Below are 20,600 nucleotides of genomic sequence, written 5' to 3'. Positions count from 1 at the left end.
GATGCATTCTGTAAACAAAAAAGATTACTGATGTATTTGGGTCAAATTTTTTGACTCTTTTTTTTCATCTCTGTCAACAGAATACTAGTGTTTTTTATCCATAGCTAGTAAATGCCCCTTAGTAAAGCTATTCAAAACATATGGTATCTCTTTTGTTTCACTGAATTATTGCTCTGTGAATTAGAAGTCTCATTGTTCCAATATTACATTAATAATTCCCAAGAAATGTAAAGAGGAAACAAATACCTGTGGAAAAACTTCTCTTAGTAATACTTAAAATAGTTCTTTGCAGCTGTTTATTATTCAGTTGCAGCACTTAGTGCTTTATCACTTAGCTGAAAAAAAAAAATGCAAATGACTGCCTGTGTTGTGGACGTTCTGCTAATTTGATTTTATTCTCCACAATAAAGTTAGCATTTTGACTTAACTGAGATCAAATCTGTGCATTAGATATGACCTTGTTTTCTGTTGGTAGTCTTAAAATTCCTAGATTTGTGTCACTAATTTAATAAATAATAAAAACCCGCTATGTCTAAACCCATTTTTATCTCAGTGGCTATGTAATATTTATCGATTTGTTCACAGTTTCAGAATTGGGTGCATTATTCTTCAAATTTATATCAAAGTTATATTTGTAAACATTTTGTCACATTTGAAATTGCACAGTTTGTTTTTTTTTTTCTGTGAGTGATCTGGTAACAACTAGTTGGTAGACTTTTTAAGAATAGACATTTAAACTGTTTTTTCTTAAATATGTACTATAAACCACTTGAACTGTTGCATAGCTGCTTCTTTTCATCAAACATATTAGGAGATCTAATTCTAAGCTTCTAAAATAAAAATACCACAGAACAGTGCTTGTTAAACATGCTGAAGGTGTTAAAAATAGTTGAACTTAAGGCAAAGACTATGTCTAAAGAAATAATCCTGCCTCTATTAAGGTCAATAGGAATTTAATATTGACTTCAATAGAAGGAGTTGCATATGCGAATGTATGCAAATCTATGTATTGTTTTGGAATAGTTAATGGTGTAAAATGGAGACATTTATAAAGCGTTTCATAACAAAGTAATACAGTTTTTCATTAGGGCAAAAAGCTTGCTTGTTTGTTGATGTACATGATTGGTATATTCTGACATATACCAATATTATAAATATCAATATATATTATGCAAATCATTCTCCCTCATCTGAAAGTAGCTGTTTTGCATTCAGGTGTCAGATTCAATTATAGTACTAAAAGGAAGTCCCAAGTGAAGTCTTAAATCAGTTTCTACTTTCATAGCAATATACAACACTGCGTTGTTGAGTCACCACTCACCTCTTAATTCAGAACAACTGTCAGATTGAGATCTTTATCTTCTAGTTAGAAAGCAGAAATAATTATGATTTATGGATTTTGGTCTCAAACTGCAACAGTTCTAGCACTTCAAAGAAGTCCTGTAATTCTGTAATGTGTGTATATGACCTGTGCTGTAAAGCACTGTTGGGATGTTGCAAGACTTTATTTGAGGTTAGCAGTAGTAGAAGGAAATTGGATTTACATTAATTTCTGTCAGCTGATGCCTGTTGCTTGTATATCGTGGTGATACATTGGCACAAGGCATAATATTTTCAAATATTTATGGGAAATCTTTAATGTTGAAATGGGTTTGCCCTTTTCAAGTCAGTTTGGTGCATGAGCAGTTAAACCCACCATTAGCCTCATGTATTCTATTCCATAGATGTGTATAGAAATCACTGTAGTGTAGTTATATCAGACGTACAACATTTAAGGTGCATATGTAGTCCTCTTCACTTTATGCTCAAATTGTTATAAAATAACTCAGCAAAAGCATTTGTCATATTAGAGCCAAATTTCATGCTTGCATGCTTTCTCTAGTACATTTGTCTGTAGAAAATTTGTGCTGTATGAGAAAGCAAAGAATCAAAGCAGTGTTGTCTTACGTCTAATAGACCTGTGGGTTTAAGAAGAAAGTGGTAAGAATTTACTTCTGCCACTGAAGTGAAAACCACAAATTCTCAGTGGTTAGAAGCAATGTGTGTCAAACTATGGTATTGACATGTTAGCTCTTCGCTAAAGAAAATTAATCTAATACTACCAAATTACACATTACCATTGATTTTGTTTCTTTGTTTTTAATGGGACAGCCATGTATCATTCAGCTAGTCTATGAGGATAAAGAAAGTATTGCAAGGCGTTAAGAATACTAGGTCTATATAGTATTTGGGGTTCAAGTTCTTTGTTCTGGAGATCAGGAATGTAGAGCAAGAGAATATAGCGAAGTAACTGTGAAAGGCAGTGTCTATTCCCACATTTGGAGACATTTTAATGTTTTTATACATAATTTAGGACACAATTACTATATCAGAGCACCTATTTAATGGAAGTTTTGGTAACTAGCAGTTGACAATTCCAGATTGTATTTCTATCATTGTACCTTTTCCCTTGCCAAGAAGTGACTGCATAGTTAGTTCTGTGGCAGCCAAACAGAAACAGGATATACTAAGGAAACATTACTATGCACTTAACTTCCCCTTTCACCTAGAGATTAGCTACTGACCACAGTACATTTTTTACATGGTGGCAGTAGCGCAGATAGGATAGAAAGTGGATAGATGGCTTTGGTGGCCTAATTCAGACGCTCTGTTTCCATGTTCTAGGAGCAGAAGGAAGTGGGATTAATTAATTAATTGACCCAGCTCTAGTTATTCTTGTGTATCAGTCTTGATGAGTGAACATCTATATTATGTTCCAGAGTTGGACTTGATAATCCTTATGGGTCCCTTCTACCTCAAGATATTCTCTAAATTTCAGAGAATGCATTGTTCTATTACATGCAGTAACAGCAACCCTAAGGTGACAAACCGCTATACATGTAAAAAGATATGATTTACTATGAAATTTTTTTAATGAAAAGTAAATCTTGTCTTAGTGCTAGATTTTGCTCTTAATTCCAATTAATCTAACACATGATGGTGACTGAAAGTATGCCTAGTCATAACGAGATTAAATTTATTTCATTTCAGACAGATCTATGTTAAACATTAGTCAGGGATAGAACAAAGGACATGGTCTAACTCCATTTAGATAATACAATCCTTTTTGTATTTTGCATGAGATTAAACAAAATGCAATTCATATATCAAAGTGATTAATATATCAAAAAGTTTGTTTGTTTTTTGATTATTTTTTTCTTAGAGTATATGGTTCAAGATGGCCATTTTGGATCCTGTGAAAACAAGTACTGTGGTCTGGGTAGACACTGCGTTGTGAATGAGGGGACTGGCCAAGCTGAGTGTCTATGCATGGAGCACTGCAAGCCACATTACAAGCCTGTGTGTGGTTCTGATGGAGAATTCTATGTAAACCATTGTGAAGTGCACAGGGCTGCCTGTCTGAAAAAGCAAAAGGTCACCATTGTACACAATGAAGATTGCTTCTTCAAAGGTAAGTGTGGCTGAACAATATCTGGAATATTTCTATTGGGTGTGTGTTTTCAAGAAGTTCAATTAAAGCTCTACAGAGGCTGCACTGAGTGTTCAGTGAATAAATGACTCAAAAAGTTAATACAGTAAGTATCTCACTCCAGAGATATCTTATGGATTTTTAAAAAAAAATCTGTTTGTATTCAGTGCTCTGGGCAGTCAACCCTTTTTAACCTGAATAAGCCAGTTGTCTCTTGGAAATTAATCCTTAGCAGCTTGTCTTACAAATGTGGCTGTTGACCTCGTTCAACTGAGTGTACTTATAGTCCCCAAACCCAAAGAATATTAATCTCTGTAACAGAAAAAAACAGAATTTAGGATATCAGAGGGATTTTGTAAGGTTGCGGGGCCTGTGCTTGTATTTAGTGTTGAAGTTGATAGACCAGCACCCTGTTCATGACTAAATGGGTCTTCCTTGCTTTGAGTTTGGACAATGAAGAGTTTACTTGCATTTACCAAAGAATACAAGTTTGGCTACTTTTTAACCTTCTGAATGCTGAGAGATGCCAGCCTGAATATGCAGATGTATACCCTATGTCAAGCATCTTATGCTGAAGATGTCAGCAATTGAAACTTGGTCTTTTTTATGTAATTTGAGCACATCTTGCAGGTTTCTGAAACTCTGCCAATGCAGACCTTGACTAAGCATGTTTATGAGTACTTTGACAGATCTGAAGCATGTTTTACTGGTTAAAATGGGCAGATGGCTTGGGGGGGAGGGTGGGGTGGTTAAACAAGGTCATTTTTAAAGAGTCTACCTAGGGGTTGAATTATTTCATATTCTTTTTGGAGACTGTCCTATTTTTGTAAACATTATATGTTGTGAATATAGTTGCATTCTCAGTAATATCAACTAATAACTATCACCACAGAAAGAAGTCTACTAATATATTTCCATTAAATTAAATACACCTTTGCAGGGAACATTAACTTAATTTACAATATTCCACTTAAGTTTTAATCAGAATTTTCAAGACTGTATTCTAGTGTAAGGTTGTTCAAATAGAAGCAATTTTTAAATTTTCAAAGTTGAATTTTTCACTACATTTATGGTTGAGGAATTGTCTTTTAAACAAGAAGTTGGGCTTTTTTTTACCAAATCCAAACACCCCAGGTCATGCACAAATACCATTATCTTTATAATTATGAAGGGGTTTATAGCAGAACAATTGAATAATGGACAGGGTGAACCCACCAAAAACTATCTTTTCTCAAGAACTTATTAAAAGAAAAAAATATAATCTTGCACAGCTGGGCTTTATATCATTATTTCTTGCTGAATAAATGGGGTGACTGCCAAGATGAAGTGCCTTTCCTCCTTTGCCTCTTTCAACAGATGAGTTAAGCTCAGAAACTTCATCAAAACATGTTAGATGGGGTTCATAGATTAAAGGGCGGATGTATTAAAATCTTTTAACGGGAAATACACTTATAAGTAAAAGTGAAGGTTTAAATTGGTTCAAAACTAAATGTGGACACTATAAAATTGTTATATCATCACAGTTTATAGACTTTAAGTAAGCAGCATGTAGAAGTTTAAAATTTGATTTTAGGAGTAAAGTATATGGGGTTTGTAGGGTATTGTTTGTGCAATAACATAACATGAATGCTTCTGTCTAGTGTCTTGATTACAACCCCTTTTTAAAAAACTTTTGATTATGCAGTACTGTGATAGAAAAAATGACAAACAATAAAATCTTTAAATTTATGGGGCTAATGTAATTTCTTCAGTGTGCTATGTACAATGCAAATAAATTCAGAGCATATTTGTGAAAAATTGCAGTGTTTCTTTTTCTGAGGTGGAAAAATGCAGGGAGATTTATTTACTGAAATGGAAAGCGACACAGTATTTTATCTAGAAATATCATCCAAATGCTGCCTAAAGTTTTGTTAGCTCATCTTTATGTTTTACATTTACCGCATTACTTTCATATCTATTGTAGTGGACAATGGGATAACTGAATTGTGTTCAAGTTCAGACACCTAGTTTAAATTTTGGATTAAAAAAAATAGGTTTCTCCTTTAGTGCGACAATTTTCAGAAAAGGATAGGGTTTCCAAGTGACTTGCTCTAGTTGGCTTCTGTGAAGATGTTATTTATCAAGATATTCAAATCTTTTAATTTGGGTACTATAACTAGATATCTACAATAGTGTAAAATACTTCATTTTTTCTCTTTCTCATCTTATGTTGACTTTGATGGTGTTAAACAGGTGAGACTAGGGACAGTTATCTTCCTTTATTTGGTATATATGAGCCTTACCCATATCAATTTCTACCTTGTTAACTTCAGCTCATACATTGCTGTAGTACAACACAGTGACATCAAGGCATTGTTGCCATTAATGACTGAATATGTCCTCTAACATTCACTGTATATATGGTAAAGGAGCCAGAAAATTTCAAACTATTTTCATGTGATTTCTTCCATTTACAAAACACCTCTCAACTACCCACTGGTAAATTAACTTCAGTAGAGCTGAAATCCTGCCAGTTATCAGGTCAAAAATATTAAAAAGCTAATAGGAAAAATACCACAACAGTAGGACTCCTGAATGGCGAAGGTGAACCACATCACTACTGATGTTGTCAGAAGGACGCTGCCACATCCTTCTTAGCTGGCAACCTCTAGCACAAATGACGTCAATTCAATGAGCTGTTTCTGAGACCAAAAAAATTCAAAAAATATGCTACATTCAGAAAACAAATATTCTGAGCCTGTTGGTTAGTCTTTCACAGAATTCTTTAATAAAATCTAATCTGGACTGCGGGGACAGGAGGGGTTAGAAGTTCAGTACGCATAGAAGTTGCTGTTACATGATATGGTAGTCACTGACAACAGTGCCTCATATATACGACAATTACAATTAAAGATTTTTGCTTTCTGGTTTATTACTAATCAGTTGATTTTCAGATCAAACAACTGTGTACTTTGTCACTATTGATTTTTTTGTTGTTGTTGTTAATTTTATCTATTTTAAGAGTTATATTTAACTCTGACAGGGTCGTGCTTTGGGTTTTAGGTTTCAAATTCTTATACTGGGTTGTTTGTTTTTTTTTTTTACTTGGGGAGGAAATATTTCTTCATGAATAAATTTTAAGTTTTAAACAGATTGTGTTTCAAGCTCAAGATCAGAAAAGCTGAGAAATACACCTATTTAATAGAGTAAGCTTACCAGAAAACACTTTCATACTCTGTGTCTGGAGATAAAATTTTACAAGCAAATGTTCTATATACCTCATTAACATTACAATAGCAGCTAAGTAGCTATAATTATTTAAATAATACATCTTGTAACCAAATGATTTATAGTTGATCTCAAACATCATGAGTTCTACTTAACAGTTTGAAATATTGCCCTTTTAAACACTTAGATGATGAGTGGAATTAAAGGACTGACTTGCTAAATGAAAGAGATCTTTGGTTTATATATTGAAACTCCATTAACATCACTGAGAAATGTGTGTCTTACCTAAACAGTGCATGAAACAACAGACAAAAAGCATCAAATATTTCACAAAGAGCCATGTCTGAAACATTTGATAAACACATTTTTGAGGCAGCGAAAGCTACCTATGTTAAAGCTGTACTCTCCTGATATGTTATGTTTCTAAACTAAAACTTCATATTCTTGTAACTTACATGCCTTTTAAGTAATTATTTATTACTGTTAGTTACATTTATCTAATTCTGATTTTTTTTTTTTAAGTCCCATTGTAGGCTGACAGGTGGTGCAGGTAAACTTGAAACAGTTAACAGAATATACAAACTGTTCTTCTCATTCCTATGTTTGACATAGACATGCTTAGATTCATTGGACTCCTTCCTTTTTCGTTGTCACCTGCTATCTTTATTTCATCACACTAAGTTAGATAATACGTTTTTCCCAAATATGTGTGGAACACAGGCATGAAACAGTAATTGAAGTAGAAAGTTTTGTGTCTCTCTGTCTTTCCCTGATGATTGAGGCTGTTATGCAAATGGTACATTTTTGACATGGATCAAGATAAGGGCCATCCTAAATTAGAAATTGCTTTTTCTCCACTCTGTTATAATTTTTCCATCAGTTTCTTATTGGCATGTCATGATGTCTTGCATCAGACACTGAATGATTTTTTCCTAATAATTTGGTTAGATGTTGACTGTGACCCTATGAGTTACTCAAAAAAATGTCTCAATATATTGTTGTATAGAGGCAAAATATATTCTGAAGATAAGCTAATTACTTTTAGATCCATAGAGAAGGGGATTATGTTAGACAACTCAACAGGTATAGAAAATACCTCTATTTCCCATCTGTGAAATCTAGTGTCCTGTGGCTGGATGTTGGTAAATGCAAGTTCCACAATCGCTGTCAGAGGTGTCTAAAGTATACTAAAATACTTAAGGTTATTCTAACAATGCAAGAGAACTCTAAGAAATCCTTTCTGATCTAAGGAACTTTCTGTCTTAGAATGATCTCAGATTTTTTTCAACTGCTAGAAGAATGAAGGAATGGGGAAGCAAACAGCTGTCTGGCTGCTAGTTTACTTAGCCTTGATGGTTATCATATTTGTGGCTTTATTAGTTTTAATTTCTGAACAGAATGTAGGAGAAGGTAAGAGAAAAGGGAAAGCATGGGAAAGAAAATAATGGAGTGAAGGTAAAGAGTCAGAAGAGAAAAATAGCTAAGTGCCAGGACGGTGAGTTCAGTGGTGGGAAGGAGAAGAAAAATGAATTATGAATTAAAGGAAATACCAGTGACAAAAATCAAAGTTCAAAGCTTAGATTATTCATTAGATCCGATATTGACGGTATGAGCTGGGCAGTCTTATATGCTGATACCATTCTGGTTTAGCACCACTTTTGTTGGTTTGCTGACTCCATAGTTCTTTGGCCAGGTGACCTCTGCATGCTCTGTGCTCCCAGTCTCCTGGGTGCTCTCAAGCCATACACTTTGTGTTTCAGAGCAGCTTCTTGTTTTGTACAAGAAAAGAAATATGACCATCTGGCTCACACTGCGCTTGATACTATTGTATAACCCCTTCCTAGCTGTCCCTAGACATAGCTTTAGCAAGCCCCGGAGGGTGGTGATTCAAATGGACCAGAATTGCTTTACTTGGTGCCTCCATGACTATCTTCTTTCTGTGGAATGGCACTGTGAAATTAATGGCTTTGTGCTGAATTTAGAAGGCTGAGCAATTTTTTTTGGCTTCTAAAAAGTTCAGTTAGACTCTTGTGTGGGACAGTGTACCAGGTTGTAAATGCCCCACACTGGGTATCAAATAAGCTTCAGTTATATTTTCGGTTTTGTGTTAACTTCAATTGCTTAATTTCCCTAAATCCAAGCCAGTAAGCCTAAATAAAAGACAAAAATCTTCCCCATGACAAACTTCATCTTACATTTTCTTTGGACCCTGAATTTATCATACATTTTACATTGAAGCTATTTCTGTGCAATGATACACCCAATCATTATAACAAACTGCAATTTACTAGGAATCCTCAAGAATGTAACACACACTTCTATGTACTATGACTTTTATAGAATATTTCTGAAATAAAGGTTACTTCGTATGTAAGCTTTTTACTTATAAGTAGCTTCTGTAGTATCATTATGATATTAACAATATTTTACTTTCTTGTCTTTCTATTCTTGTCATTTTTCATTAGTTGAATCTTTTAATCTGTTAAACAGTCTATGAGCTACTACTATTAGTAAAATGGCTAGATTTCTGAAGACTGCTATAATGTTTGGTTTTCAGTCTGTTCCTGAAAGTAGAAACAAATAAAGTTTGCTGCTGATACTAAGTTGTTCATGTCAGTGAGGATAAGAGCACATTATGAATATATTCAAAAGGGGTATGTGCAAACTGGAAAAACTTCAGAAGATGTTAACAAGAATGGCCAAAAGTACTAAATGTTTCATAAGGGATATGAAGGAGGCTTACAAAATCATTAGGGCATGCTGATAGTGGTTATGAGTAGACTGCCTTGTATTCCAATAAAAGAAATAAAGATTATCAAATAAGGCAGCAGGCAAAGATTCAAAACAAGCTTTGGTGTTTGTTTTGTACACATCAGATCCCTTGAGTAAAAACAATATTGAATTTCAGAAGCAGACTTTGCAAATACTAGGGGAAAGGCTATAGGCTTTTTCATTTGGAAGAAGGATGAAGGAAGTGAGTTGAATTTAACTAAACCCTAAGAGTAGCCCACAGAAAAGATGTAGGAAAATGGGTTAACTTCTCTAGTGACTGTAACAGGATTAGTTTAAAGATACATTTTTTTTTTTAAGTAAAAAAAAAAAAAAAAAGAAATGGCATTTTTTTATTTCCCCCCAAGGTGTGTGGTCTTAGACTGGTTCCTAAAATACAGACACATACATTTAGAAGCATGGACATTTATTTAATCTCATTTGATGTTCATATGCTTCAAAAGCAAGCATGTAACTCTCTAACATCTTATTAATTTAACTTCAAAAAATATTTCATCTGGTCTTAAATATAAATCTTGATCACTCATTATTTAATGTTGATTATTAACCAGTCTTTCAAAGGAAGTTTAGGTTATGTTAATCTCAGTTACATTCTAGTGCAGTGTTTTCATTGCAAGAGAATTTTTTTCTAAGATGACTTTGCTTTTTTAATCTGTCTATCAGTTGGTTAATGGAAATCTGGTTCTTTTTATTGTCCTTTGAAACCATGACCTAAATATTCCTCTAGTGTGCCGTCCCCACATGATTCATTTGCTTGAGTTGAATTGCTCATGATATTTGGAAGACTACTCTTGTTTTTCCTCAAGCATCTGTGCAAGATGTGTCACAAACATCTCTCTTGAATTGCCTACAATTGTCTTACATTGCCTAAACTAACAGGGTGAAAGGCCTACATATGTGATATCTGCTACTGAATCTGCAGACTGAAGTTGAGTGCAAAATATTTATGAGAACATGCGTATAATATGCTTAATGTAAAAACTAAACATTCAACATATCCTGCATTCGTTGCTGTTGGTGATATTTTACCACTTTGCAACTAAAGCCTAGAACTCTTTTTCCTCCTTTGAAGTAAATTCATACTTTTAAAATGTAGGATGGGGCAGTGACAAGTCTCTAACACATTATAAATGTAGGATTTTTTTTTTTTTTCCTGGCTAAAGACATCTCATTTTCAGTAGCTGGAGCAGTACCAATCTTTGTACATTAGTTCCTTCAACATTGGAATAAATGTAATAAGCTCTAACCTATTATGTATTCTGCATTCATATAGTGATGAGGTATTAGTATTCTCTAGTTAATCTCTGTACAGAATTTAATGAAGTTTAAAATTGCTTGTAGGGGCATCACTGCTCTTGTTACAACACAAATAAATGGGTCTATGGACATCACAGTTTGTCATTGGTAGAAGAATTTGAATGTAAAAATTTTTTCTACTTTCAGTAATGATGTTGAATCTGTTCAAAGAAGCTGAATTTATACTGAAGACTGCGTTCTAAACTCACTATCAAGTCCCTGAATCAGACAAGAAACATTTTAAATGTATATGGATTAACCAGTTTTTCTGTTTTCTTAGTGTAGATGTCAAGTCTGCATATTTGTGGTAATATACTTTACTTACAGACTGTGTGAGTTTCAGGGATTTGAATGAAACTACGTTTAGTGGTTTTGATTTTGGTGTTTTGTTCTTTGGGGGTTTTTTTCCTCCTCTTCTCCAAGTAAATGGGAAGAGTGCTTAAGGGGAGAAAAAAAAATAGTCTTAGTGGCTTTTGGCTTAAAATGGAAATAATTGTGTTTGCATGAGCAGTTTCACAAATATAACTCTTAAATAATTGCCAAATGTAGTACAATAGTTCTTTGAAATCAGTATACCTGGATATTTACTAGAAGAAGAAAAAAACCTTGAAATCTTTTTAATTAGAGATGTATATATTGTTTTCTTACTCTAAATTAAGCTATTCTTAGACAGTGTTTTTTATAATGTATTGAATGAAGTACCTTATTAACCTTCTACTATAACAAATACTGCATAAAATTCAAGTTTGCAGTTCAATTTGCATTTGGTTGACTAGTAAAACAGTTATTTCTATGTGTTATTTATGGAAGCAGATGGCATGCAGCTATCTGTTTTATCATTTCTTCCATGCAAGGGACCATGATGGGAGAGGGACCCAGTAACATAGGACTGATATGATGAGAAGTTAAGTAAGCTTGCAGATGACCCCAAGCTGGGTGGAAGTGTTGATCTGCTTGAGGGTAGGGAGGCTCTGCAGAGAGACCTGGACAGGCTGGAGCCATGGGCTGAGGCCAACTGGAGGAGTTTCAATCAGGCCAAATGCCGGGGGCTGCCCTTGGGCCACAACAACCCCCAGCAGTGCTACAGGCTTGGGGAGGAGTGGCTGGAGAGCTGCCAGTCAGAGAGAGACCTGGGGGAGTTGATTGACAGCCGGCTGAACAGGAGCCAGCAGTGTGCCCAGGGGGCCAAGAAGGCCAATGGCATCCTGGCTTGTGTCAGCAATAGTGTGGCCAGCAGGGACAGGGAAGGGATCTGACCCCTGTACTGGGCACTGGTGAGGCCGCCCCTCGATTCCTGTGTTCAGTTTTGGGCCCCTCACTACAAAAAGGCCATTGAATGACTCGAGCGTGTCCAGAGAAGGGCAACGAAGCTGGTGCAGGGTCTGGAGCACAGGTTGTACGAGGAGCAGCTGAGGGAACTGGGGGTCTTTAGTCTGGAGAAGGAGGCTGAGGGGAGACCTCATTGCCCCCTACAGCTCCCTGAAAGGTGGTTGCAGAGAGCTGGGGATGAGTCTAACCAATTAATAAGCGATAGGATAAGAGGGAATGGCTTCAGGTTGCACCAAGGAAGGTTTAGATTGGCTATTAGGAAGCATTTCTTTACAGAACGGGTTGTTAGGTGTTGGAATGGGCTGCCCAGGTCAGTGGTGGAGTCACCATCCCTGGAGGTGTTAAAGAGTATGGTTGATATAGTGTTTAGTAGTTGGGAACTGTCAGTTCTTCTCAACTGTCAATTGTTGGACTGAATGATCTTCAAGGTCCTTTCCAACCTAGATCATTCTGTGATTCTGTGGATGAGCTAACAAAGTGCTCTTGTGACAATGAGGTCTAATAGCATCCCGGGCTACATTAGACAAACATTGTCAGCAGATCAAGGGAAATGATCCTTCCCGTTTACTCAGCACTGATGAGGCCACACTTGGAGCATTGTGATCAGTTCTGGGGTCCCCAGTACATGAGAGACACAGGCATACTGGAGAAAGTTCAGTGAAGGGCCACAAAGATGATTAAGAAACAGGAAAACCTCTTGCATGAGAAAAGCAAGGACTGTTCAGCTTGGAGAAAAGAAGGCTCAGGGGGAATCTCATGTGTATATAAATTGCTGAAGAGAAGGTGCAAAGAGAAGCCAGGCTCTTTTCAGAGGACCAGAGTCAATGGGCACAAATTGACTCTCAAGACATTCTGTCTCAATGGTTGCCCAGGAAGGTTATGGAGTCTTCCTCCTTGAAGATATTCAAACTTGACTGAACACGGTCCTGGGCAACAAGCTCTAGGTGGCCCTTCTTGAGCAGGGGAGTTGTACCACATGACCTCTGAAGGTCGCTTTCAACCTCAACCATTCTGTGATTACATGGCTAAGCGTCTCCAAAAAAATCCCTTACTTATATATCTTCAGCCTGGTTTTGAGGGGACAGAAAGTAGCACGCAGTGCTCTTCAGCCAGTAGTTTACAGTGGTGTTGAGGGATAACAGAGAGAACAGAGAAAGAGAAATGGAGGTAGAGTTATGGCAAAATGTGATCAGTGGAAAGGTAGCATTAAAGTCCTACTAGCACCCTCCCTTCTAACCTGGCAAATTGGGCCTGCTCTTGCAGCTAGGAGAATGCAGATCACAGGATAGATTTTCTTTGTTCTCCTGCTAACTCAATACTGTAATGAAGGTGTTGACCCATTGCTAGGAGTACAAGGATTGTACAAGTAAGGTTCAAATAATCTCTGCATCATCAATCTCTGTGCTCATATGGCCTTTAAAAAAAGTTTTGGAAAAGGCAAAAAAGCCACCACAACTTTTTATGTCATCCTAAAATAAATACTGGTACTGTCTAACACTGAGAGTACTGAATGTGCTTAAAACTGGAAAAAAAAACAGGGAACTATAGTTCATGATGTAGCCACACAATGACTGCATGTACTCCAAACTTAAAACTTCTTGCTGCCAATTATAATTCTTTAGTTATTTTTATTAAATCAGGTTATTTTTAAATGTCAAATTGGATATTGAGGAATAATGAAAGTTGTTACACAGTAAGTCAAAATACATTTAAACTGTTTTGTCATAAATTTATACTAAATAGTCTAAAATCTAGTCTTTAGGCAGACCTTTAAGTGTGATATGTTGGGGTTTTTTTTCATTTTAGAACAACAACAAAACATTAAACTAAGGCACACTGGTTTCTCTAGTATAAACATTTAAAAGTTTTAATTAAAATCATGTCAAAATTATCATCAGGTCTTGCGGATATTTGTCTGATGGAGCATATTGTTGGCCTTTAAAAATCATTAGCAATTGGATACATATACAAAGCATTGGCATAATATTTGTAATTCAAGTTGGCTAGTATATTGTATACTAACTGAAAAAAATAACAGCTTCTTTTACAAACAGTGGAGAGAAGTAGGCATGAAAAAATGATCCTAAATTTCCATTTCTAACTCCACTGGATAATAATTGATGGGGAAAGTAAATCCACAGTGGATACAACCTGTAAGTTAAAAGCTGCTTCCTGTGTTTTGCCATTTACTCTCCCTTAACATAGGATATTTGTGGGTTCACAGTAAACAAAAACTAGGAAAGTAGTGTTGCCTTTTCAGGGTTGGTTGGTTGTTTTTATTGTGTAGTGCCTTAGTGGAACCTGATAAATAGGACATGGTTTAAAGTCACTTCATCTACATAAGTGGTAATACCTAATTTAGTCAAAATTCTATCAATTTCAGTAAATATTGTAAATATTTTCATACTTCTTGGAATCTACCAGAAAATGCAGAATATAGGTAATGAGATGTAAGAGCTGGACACTTTCAAATTCAGATTCTTAGTAGATCACTACCTAGTTACCTTCCAATATTTTACTTCATCTCATTTTGTGACTAGAACACATTGTGGTACAGAGATGACTGACTTCCACCTCCTTCCATGCTTGTGATGACAAGTTATAGTATGGACAAGCATAAGAAGTGACCAGAAAAAATTTAGCTATAAACTTGGTCAGTATACTCTGTTAATTGTGTTATAGACAGGTAAATGAAATAACTAAAGTAGCACAATTTTGATAAACGTGGTAGTGTATAAATTCTATTTATTGCCAGGACTTGGCAGCTTTTATATACTAAATATATTACCTTAGTTTTTAAAAAAAAAAGATAGCTAGTTATACCACTGTAACAGAAAGCATAGCAAGCAAAACACAATAATCTGAAGCTTGGCAGAGACCTATAATAAGGCGAGTGATCCAATGACAGAATTTTGTTTATTTGTTATGGAATTTTTGATGCCATACAATACTCCTTTTAACATAAACTGTAGTTAAAAGAGACAATACTGTCAAATTAAGGGACAGACTTCATCCTGAGATAAAGCAGCCTTGACTCATATTGAAATTCATATGGAATGGCCCAAAGAATCCCCCAGATGAAACTGATTGTAAAAGATTAATTTCAGGAATTAAAAATAGTTCATTTTTACCTCAGTCTAATATAGTTCTATCCTTGTTTGACTCTGAACTTCTCCCTTTTGCTGTCCTTCAAATCAGAGATTTGCTACTGATACTTGAATATATATAGTAATATTTATAAAATTTATATTAGTTGAAGTTTTTACTTTTCATGAAGAAACTAAACTGTTTTTTTTAAAAAATAAAGTTTTTTGAAATTAGAAAATGTTTCTACTTTCACTGGCCTTAGCAAATGTACTCTTCTTGATACTCAAGCATAAAGTAAATTAAATTTGATAAATTGGGCAATGAAATCTAATTAGATCCTTTAGTCTTATCTTTATCTGGAATGATAACGTGGATTTAATTTAAAATTGTTGAAAGCAAACAACAGAAATAAAGGAAAACAGATTACAGCAAAAATAGGTTATAGTCAAGCCCAGAGAAATAAGCTAAAGTACAATTATACAAAACTTCCACTTGCTAAGAATGATGTTTTATATTATTGCATTTACATGTATTGGTTTTGGGTGCAATTAAATCTTGAACTATATACTGCCAGGAAAGTTTGTCTCCCTCAGGGCTGGAACAGATGGTGGATTTCTTTTTTTCTTTACACCATTTAGAGACCAAGACTGCTGAATCTCTAGAAGAAAAAGTGTTTTTGCCAAAGAAAACTGCTGATGTTGGCCTTAAAACAGAGTTCTTTGCTGTATTCTCTATAGGATTATTACTAAGACTCATGATAAACATGCCGTGCTATTATCAGTGTTTTAATACAGTTTTGATATTTAATAATGTTAGTTATACAGAATAGAAAAAGTGCTATTGACTAATAAAATAGCAAGTTTTCATTTCTTATTCAGCCTTTGTTTGCCAGGATATTTCACTGTGCAAAGAGGAAGCTATGAATTTAGCATTTCCCAGTCATCGCTTTGATAGTCAAAAGAATAACAATCTAAATACAAAGAGCATCTTAACAGAACTATTGTTAAGAATATGGAACTTACTTGTTCTTATGATTAATAACACCTGGAAAATGAGAAAAAATCACTCCTGGAAACTAGTAAAATGTGGCAATTCTTGTATATCAGTAAAAATATCTGAAAGTGAGAAAAATATCTTTGTGGTGTTAGATACTATTTATGGTCAAGAAGTTATTTCATTAGTGCTCCTAAATTTAAGATGCCTGCAAATGGATCATTTCTTTGTTATTTTCCTATTCCAGCTTCTCTCTGATAAAGGTCCTTGCCATTCAAATGGAACATAAAGACTTTTGTTGGTCCCTAATGATGCAAACTATAGTTGTACAATCATCATTTCAGAATGAGCTCTGTGCACTCTTAGATTTGCTGTCATTTTATCACAATTGTAGAAGCATCTTTAAGTGTATTTGCTTAAGCAGATGGTGAATGGCCACACTGGGAATATATCCATCTTTTTTACTGTATGATGAAGTTTTAAAGCAGACTTTTTAGCTACAGTGGTTGGAAAAACATACTTTTGTACTAAACCTTGTAGGAAAAAAAAACACCTGGCAAAAGATTTTAAAGTCTCTAATAATGCTGAATATCTGAATTCAGTACATATTAGATATATGAGGATAAGTGACTTATGCTATATATAAGAATGCTAATGCTTTATTTAATCTTTACAATAGTTATGAATTACATATTTTTTAAAGACATTAGAACTCATGTGTTTCAGATTTTTTGTATACAAAAAAACCCCCTCAGTGCTAAGGATTACTGGAGTTAAAAACCCTTCTGCTCAGTATGGAGGTTTCTCTGACCCTATCATTCGAGTGAATTCAAACCTTCCTACTGAGTCTAATGAAGACTAGGTTCATTGAAGTCAGTCACTTGAAGATTAAGTAGTATATTGCAAGCATGAAAGATGTAAAAAGGAGTCCAAATGAAGAAATACTGGGTTAAAAGCTTGAAATAAATAAGCCTTAAAAAAAAAAAAAAAAAGGAGAGTTAATTGGAAAATTATATTCTATTGAAACCATGCTGTTTGTACCAGTAATGTTATTCTTGTTGTTCTTACACAAAATGCAATCAGGTTGGTGCTCTGAAGTCTGATTTTTAGATGGTTAATCCCAGACCAAGTCTGTCTCAAGCTGCCCATTTGTCTCATTTGCTAATTTTAGTATTTAAATGAAAGGTACAGAATGACAGTAAAGGATAGCAGTAAGGGGGAAACACTGAAGATTTTTAAATAGTCTTTCACAAGCCTCATGGTTTTCCTGAGTTGTATAGAAATGCTTTACCAAACTTTGTGTACCTTGAAGTGAAAGGAATTTTTGAACTGAGAAGTGAATGGTGGCACAGATAGATTTCTAATTTGTGCTTGTTTCTGTTAAATTTCAGACAGTGCTTTACTCCTATTTTGCACTTTCAGTGCAGAAGGCTGAGTGGGGTAATGTTTACAAAACCAGAAGAGAAATCAAAGAATAAAGGAACTTAAGTCCCTGTCTCTTGTAAGACACTGTGAACATACATAAGATTACAAGTCAAGGTTAAATACCTTCATATTAATATATAACCCTTCTTATTTGCTTATTGGACTAATGGGGAAGAGGAGACTCACTTCATAAGAAGCTGAATGCAAAATTAATGGTAATTACTAATATGAATAAAAACAAATTCCATTGTCACTTTGATTTTTTTTTTTTTTTTTTTTTTTTAAACTAGTACTGACATGGACAAAGCTTTCCTTTGTATAGAGCTGAATAGATGCAGTACTACAAAGCCAGTGGGATGAGTCCATGCAATATGTATAATAAGGCTTAATAACTCTCCAGAAATGGTATGAGCTTAAATTTATGTACAATATTTATTTATGAGTTAGTTCATAAAAAAGGAAATAAAAGATTGTTCACAAAAAAATCTCTGAATAGAAGATAAATATTTAGAGTTGAGGCATCCATCTTTTCAACTAAAAAAGAATTGTTATTAGGCAGATGATATAGTGTAGCCAAAATTTTTACCGGTCAAAAAAGGAATTTTTTTTTTGTAATTTTAGAAACACAAGTTTTGGTGGAAAGGGAGTAGAAGGAATAATTTGGGAATAATTTAGATTTTTTATCTTCTGACTTAAACTTGCTATTTTACTTTATGCTTTGCTATGCACTACGTTGCTTGGTCATCGGGAATGTTGTAGTGCATGATTTTTTTTCCCTTATGTTCCAAATGATTGCCAACAATTTTTACTTTTATTCTCTTAAGAAACTGAGATAGTAAAATGGAAACATGAGTAGAGTCATAGTCTTTAACAAAAAAAGGCAACATCGGCCCACCCTCAAACCAACCATGAACCACAAAACTCAGCAAAATAACACCCTACAAAGCAAAGAAACCATCAAGATGGAACTCCTGTCAAGACAAATTCTACAAAAATAGATCCTACAGGAATTATTCACTTTTATCCTTGGCATAAAAATATTGGTTCCTCCAGTCTGTGACTTGGCTGGCTGGGTACTGCCCTTGATCTCTCAAGTTTGTCATATTCATGAGATCAGCAGTACTCGGTTATGCCAGAAAGTATCTCAAAATGAACCACTGATATTAGTTTAAAGATGGTTTATCTGAATACCAGTTTACTAGATTAAAAAAACATCTTAGAGTTGGAGGTTTTACAGTAGCACACATATTCATAGGCCACAGTTGTTATCAGCTCTTTCTTTGGTATATGAAATTCAGCTAGGTAATAATACTCTGAGGGCTGAAAATGGGCAGCTCCTTTTTTTTTTTTTTTAAACTATCTTTTCATTGAGGCAGTCGAAAACTCATGGGTGACTTTGAGCAGTAGTTTCTCTCCTGATCTGAGCTGCTGGGAGAAAAAAAAAGTTATCTGTATGCAAGTGAAAGGCTGCACAATTATCTAATAACAATTCTCATTTCTCACTTACAAATTTCCTAACTTGAGGAACAGAGGAAGGTTCTCTTAACTTGAAATGTACTCCAACCAACTGACTTTTATAGATTATTAGATATTTCAGAACGAGTAGAGCTCTTAGAAGTATTTCTGAATGCTGAGAGGAAGCTGTACACACTTTGATCTGCATGTTTCAACAAATCACTATGTTTTGAGGTTCAAATTAGCACATTCCTAACATTAAATTTTTAGTGTATGCACATTTTAATTACTTGTAAATTGTTACTCTGGGAATATTGGCTTAGGCGTCTGAAATGTAGAGATTCTGAGACAATTGCCAAAGAAGTGAATTGAGTCCTTCCCTTTTAATTAATGTGCTTATTGGTAAATGAAGAATAGCAATGTTCAGCAAAGTGTGTAGGTCTTTTAAGGATTGGGTAGAGCTCACACTAATTTGTAATGGAACAGAGTATAGGGACAGACATTTCCTGAGGAATGCCATTTCCTCTTGACAGATTCATAGGTCTCGGTCCACAAAAAATCAAGTCTACTGGTGTATTTTGTGGTCTTTTTTCCCTGTGAGACTGTCCTAAGTTGAAGAATTTTTGTCCCTGAATGACTTAAAGGGATTGATTTCCTGTACTGAGTAGGATGCACTTCCATTGTGTGAAACCACCATCTTCCTTTATATTTTAGCAGAGATACTTCACTGAATTTGGGAATTTTATTGTTCTGCTTTGTTCTGCTTTTTGAAAACATCAGTGTTATTTTCCTCTTTTACATGGTAAGTATGACAGTTGAGACAAATTGCTGTCCCCTCAGTGTTCTGTTGTTTAGTATTCAGGATCTGCTTATTGAAGTGTCCTTGGTCAGGTTTTTCCTGAAGTTGAACATTTGTTTCTCATCTCCATCAAAGTCTCTGTGGCTGTAGAAGGAGTTGTAATGCACTGGAATTTTAACAGTGAACTCATTTTGTTGTGTAAATTGTAAGGTTTGGTTCTGAATTGCTGTTTATAGTGCCATAGTTCCTGAAGCCAGTTTATATAGCCAACTATGTGTCAGTGAATATAGCTGTCTGATGGAGAAAATTCTTAGTTTATAAGGCAAATTAGCCCACATAGGTTATGATTCATATAGATTGTATGAGTGTGTACAAGATAGTAAGTAGTATTAAATTTACATGTATGTATTTATACATACAAATATGTTTACAAAGACACCTTGGCTGTGGAAGTGTGACTGAAGAGGAGGACAGGTTACTGTGCTAATTGTGCATTTACTTTTTTTTTTTTTTTAATCCAAAATGACAACTATGTAACCAGAAGAAAGTGATAGTAATTAACCGTGTTCAATGATGTATGCTGTCACAGTCCTTTGAACCTGACAGGGAAATGAGACACAAACATAATGAGGAAATGACAACTTATTATAGAGAACTTCCAGGATACTTTAAAAAAAAAAAAAAAACAAAAACAAAAACAAGAAAAGAAACAAAAAAACCCAAAAGCAACACATCTCAACCCCCCCCCCC

The 20,600-nt window shown here is 34.8% G+C and overlaps 1 protein-coding gene across 2 annotated transcripts in view; it reads left to right on the top strand.

Annotated features, from left to right (window-relative positions):
• The window catches only part of FSTL5 (follistatin like 5), a 300,031-nt gene that overhangs the window by 78,713 nt on the left and 200,718 nt on the right, over positions 1–20,600 (top strand). For both annotated transcript variants that reach the window (XM_026847761.1, XM_026847760.1), the window contains exon 3: positions 3,203–3,451. In XM_026847761.1, coding sequence (XP_026703562.1) covers positions 3,203–3,451 — 249 coding nt within the window. The remainder of the gene's footprint in view (positions 1–3,202; positions 3,452–20,600) is intronic.

This window comes from Athene cunicularia (genome assembly GCF_003259725.1).
Source record: "Athene cunicularia isolate RWA chromosome 4 unlocalized genomic scaffold, athCun1 chr4_part2, whole genome shotgun sequence".
In the NCBI taxonomy this organism is placed as follows: Eukaryota; Metazoa; Chordata; class Aves; order Strigiformes; family Strigidae; genus Athene; species Athene cunicularia.
This window is presented reverse-complemented; position numbering and strand designations above follow the sequence as displayed.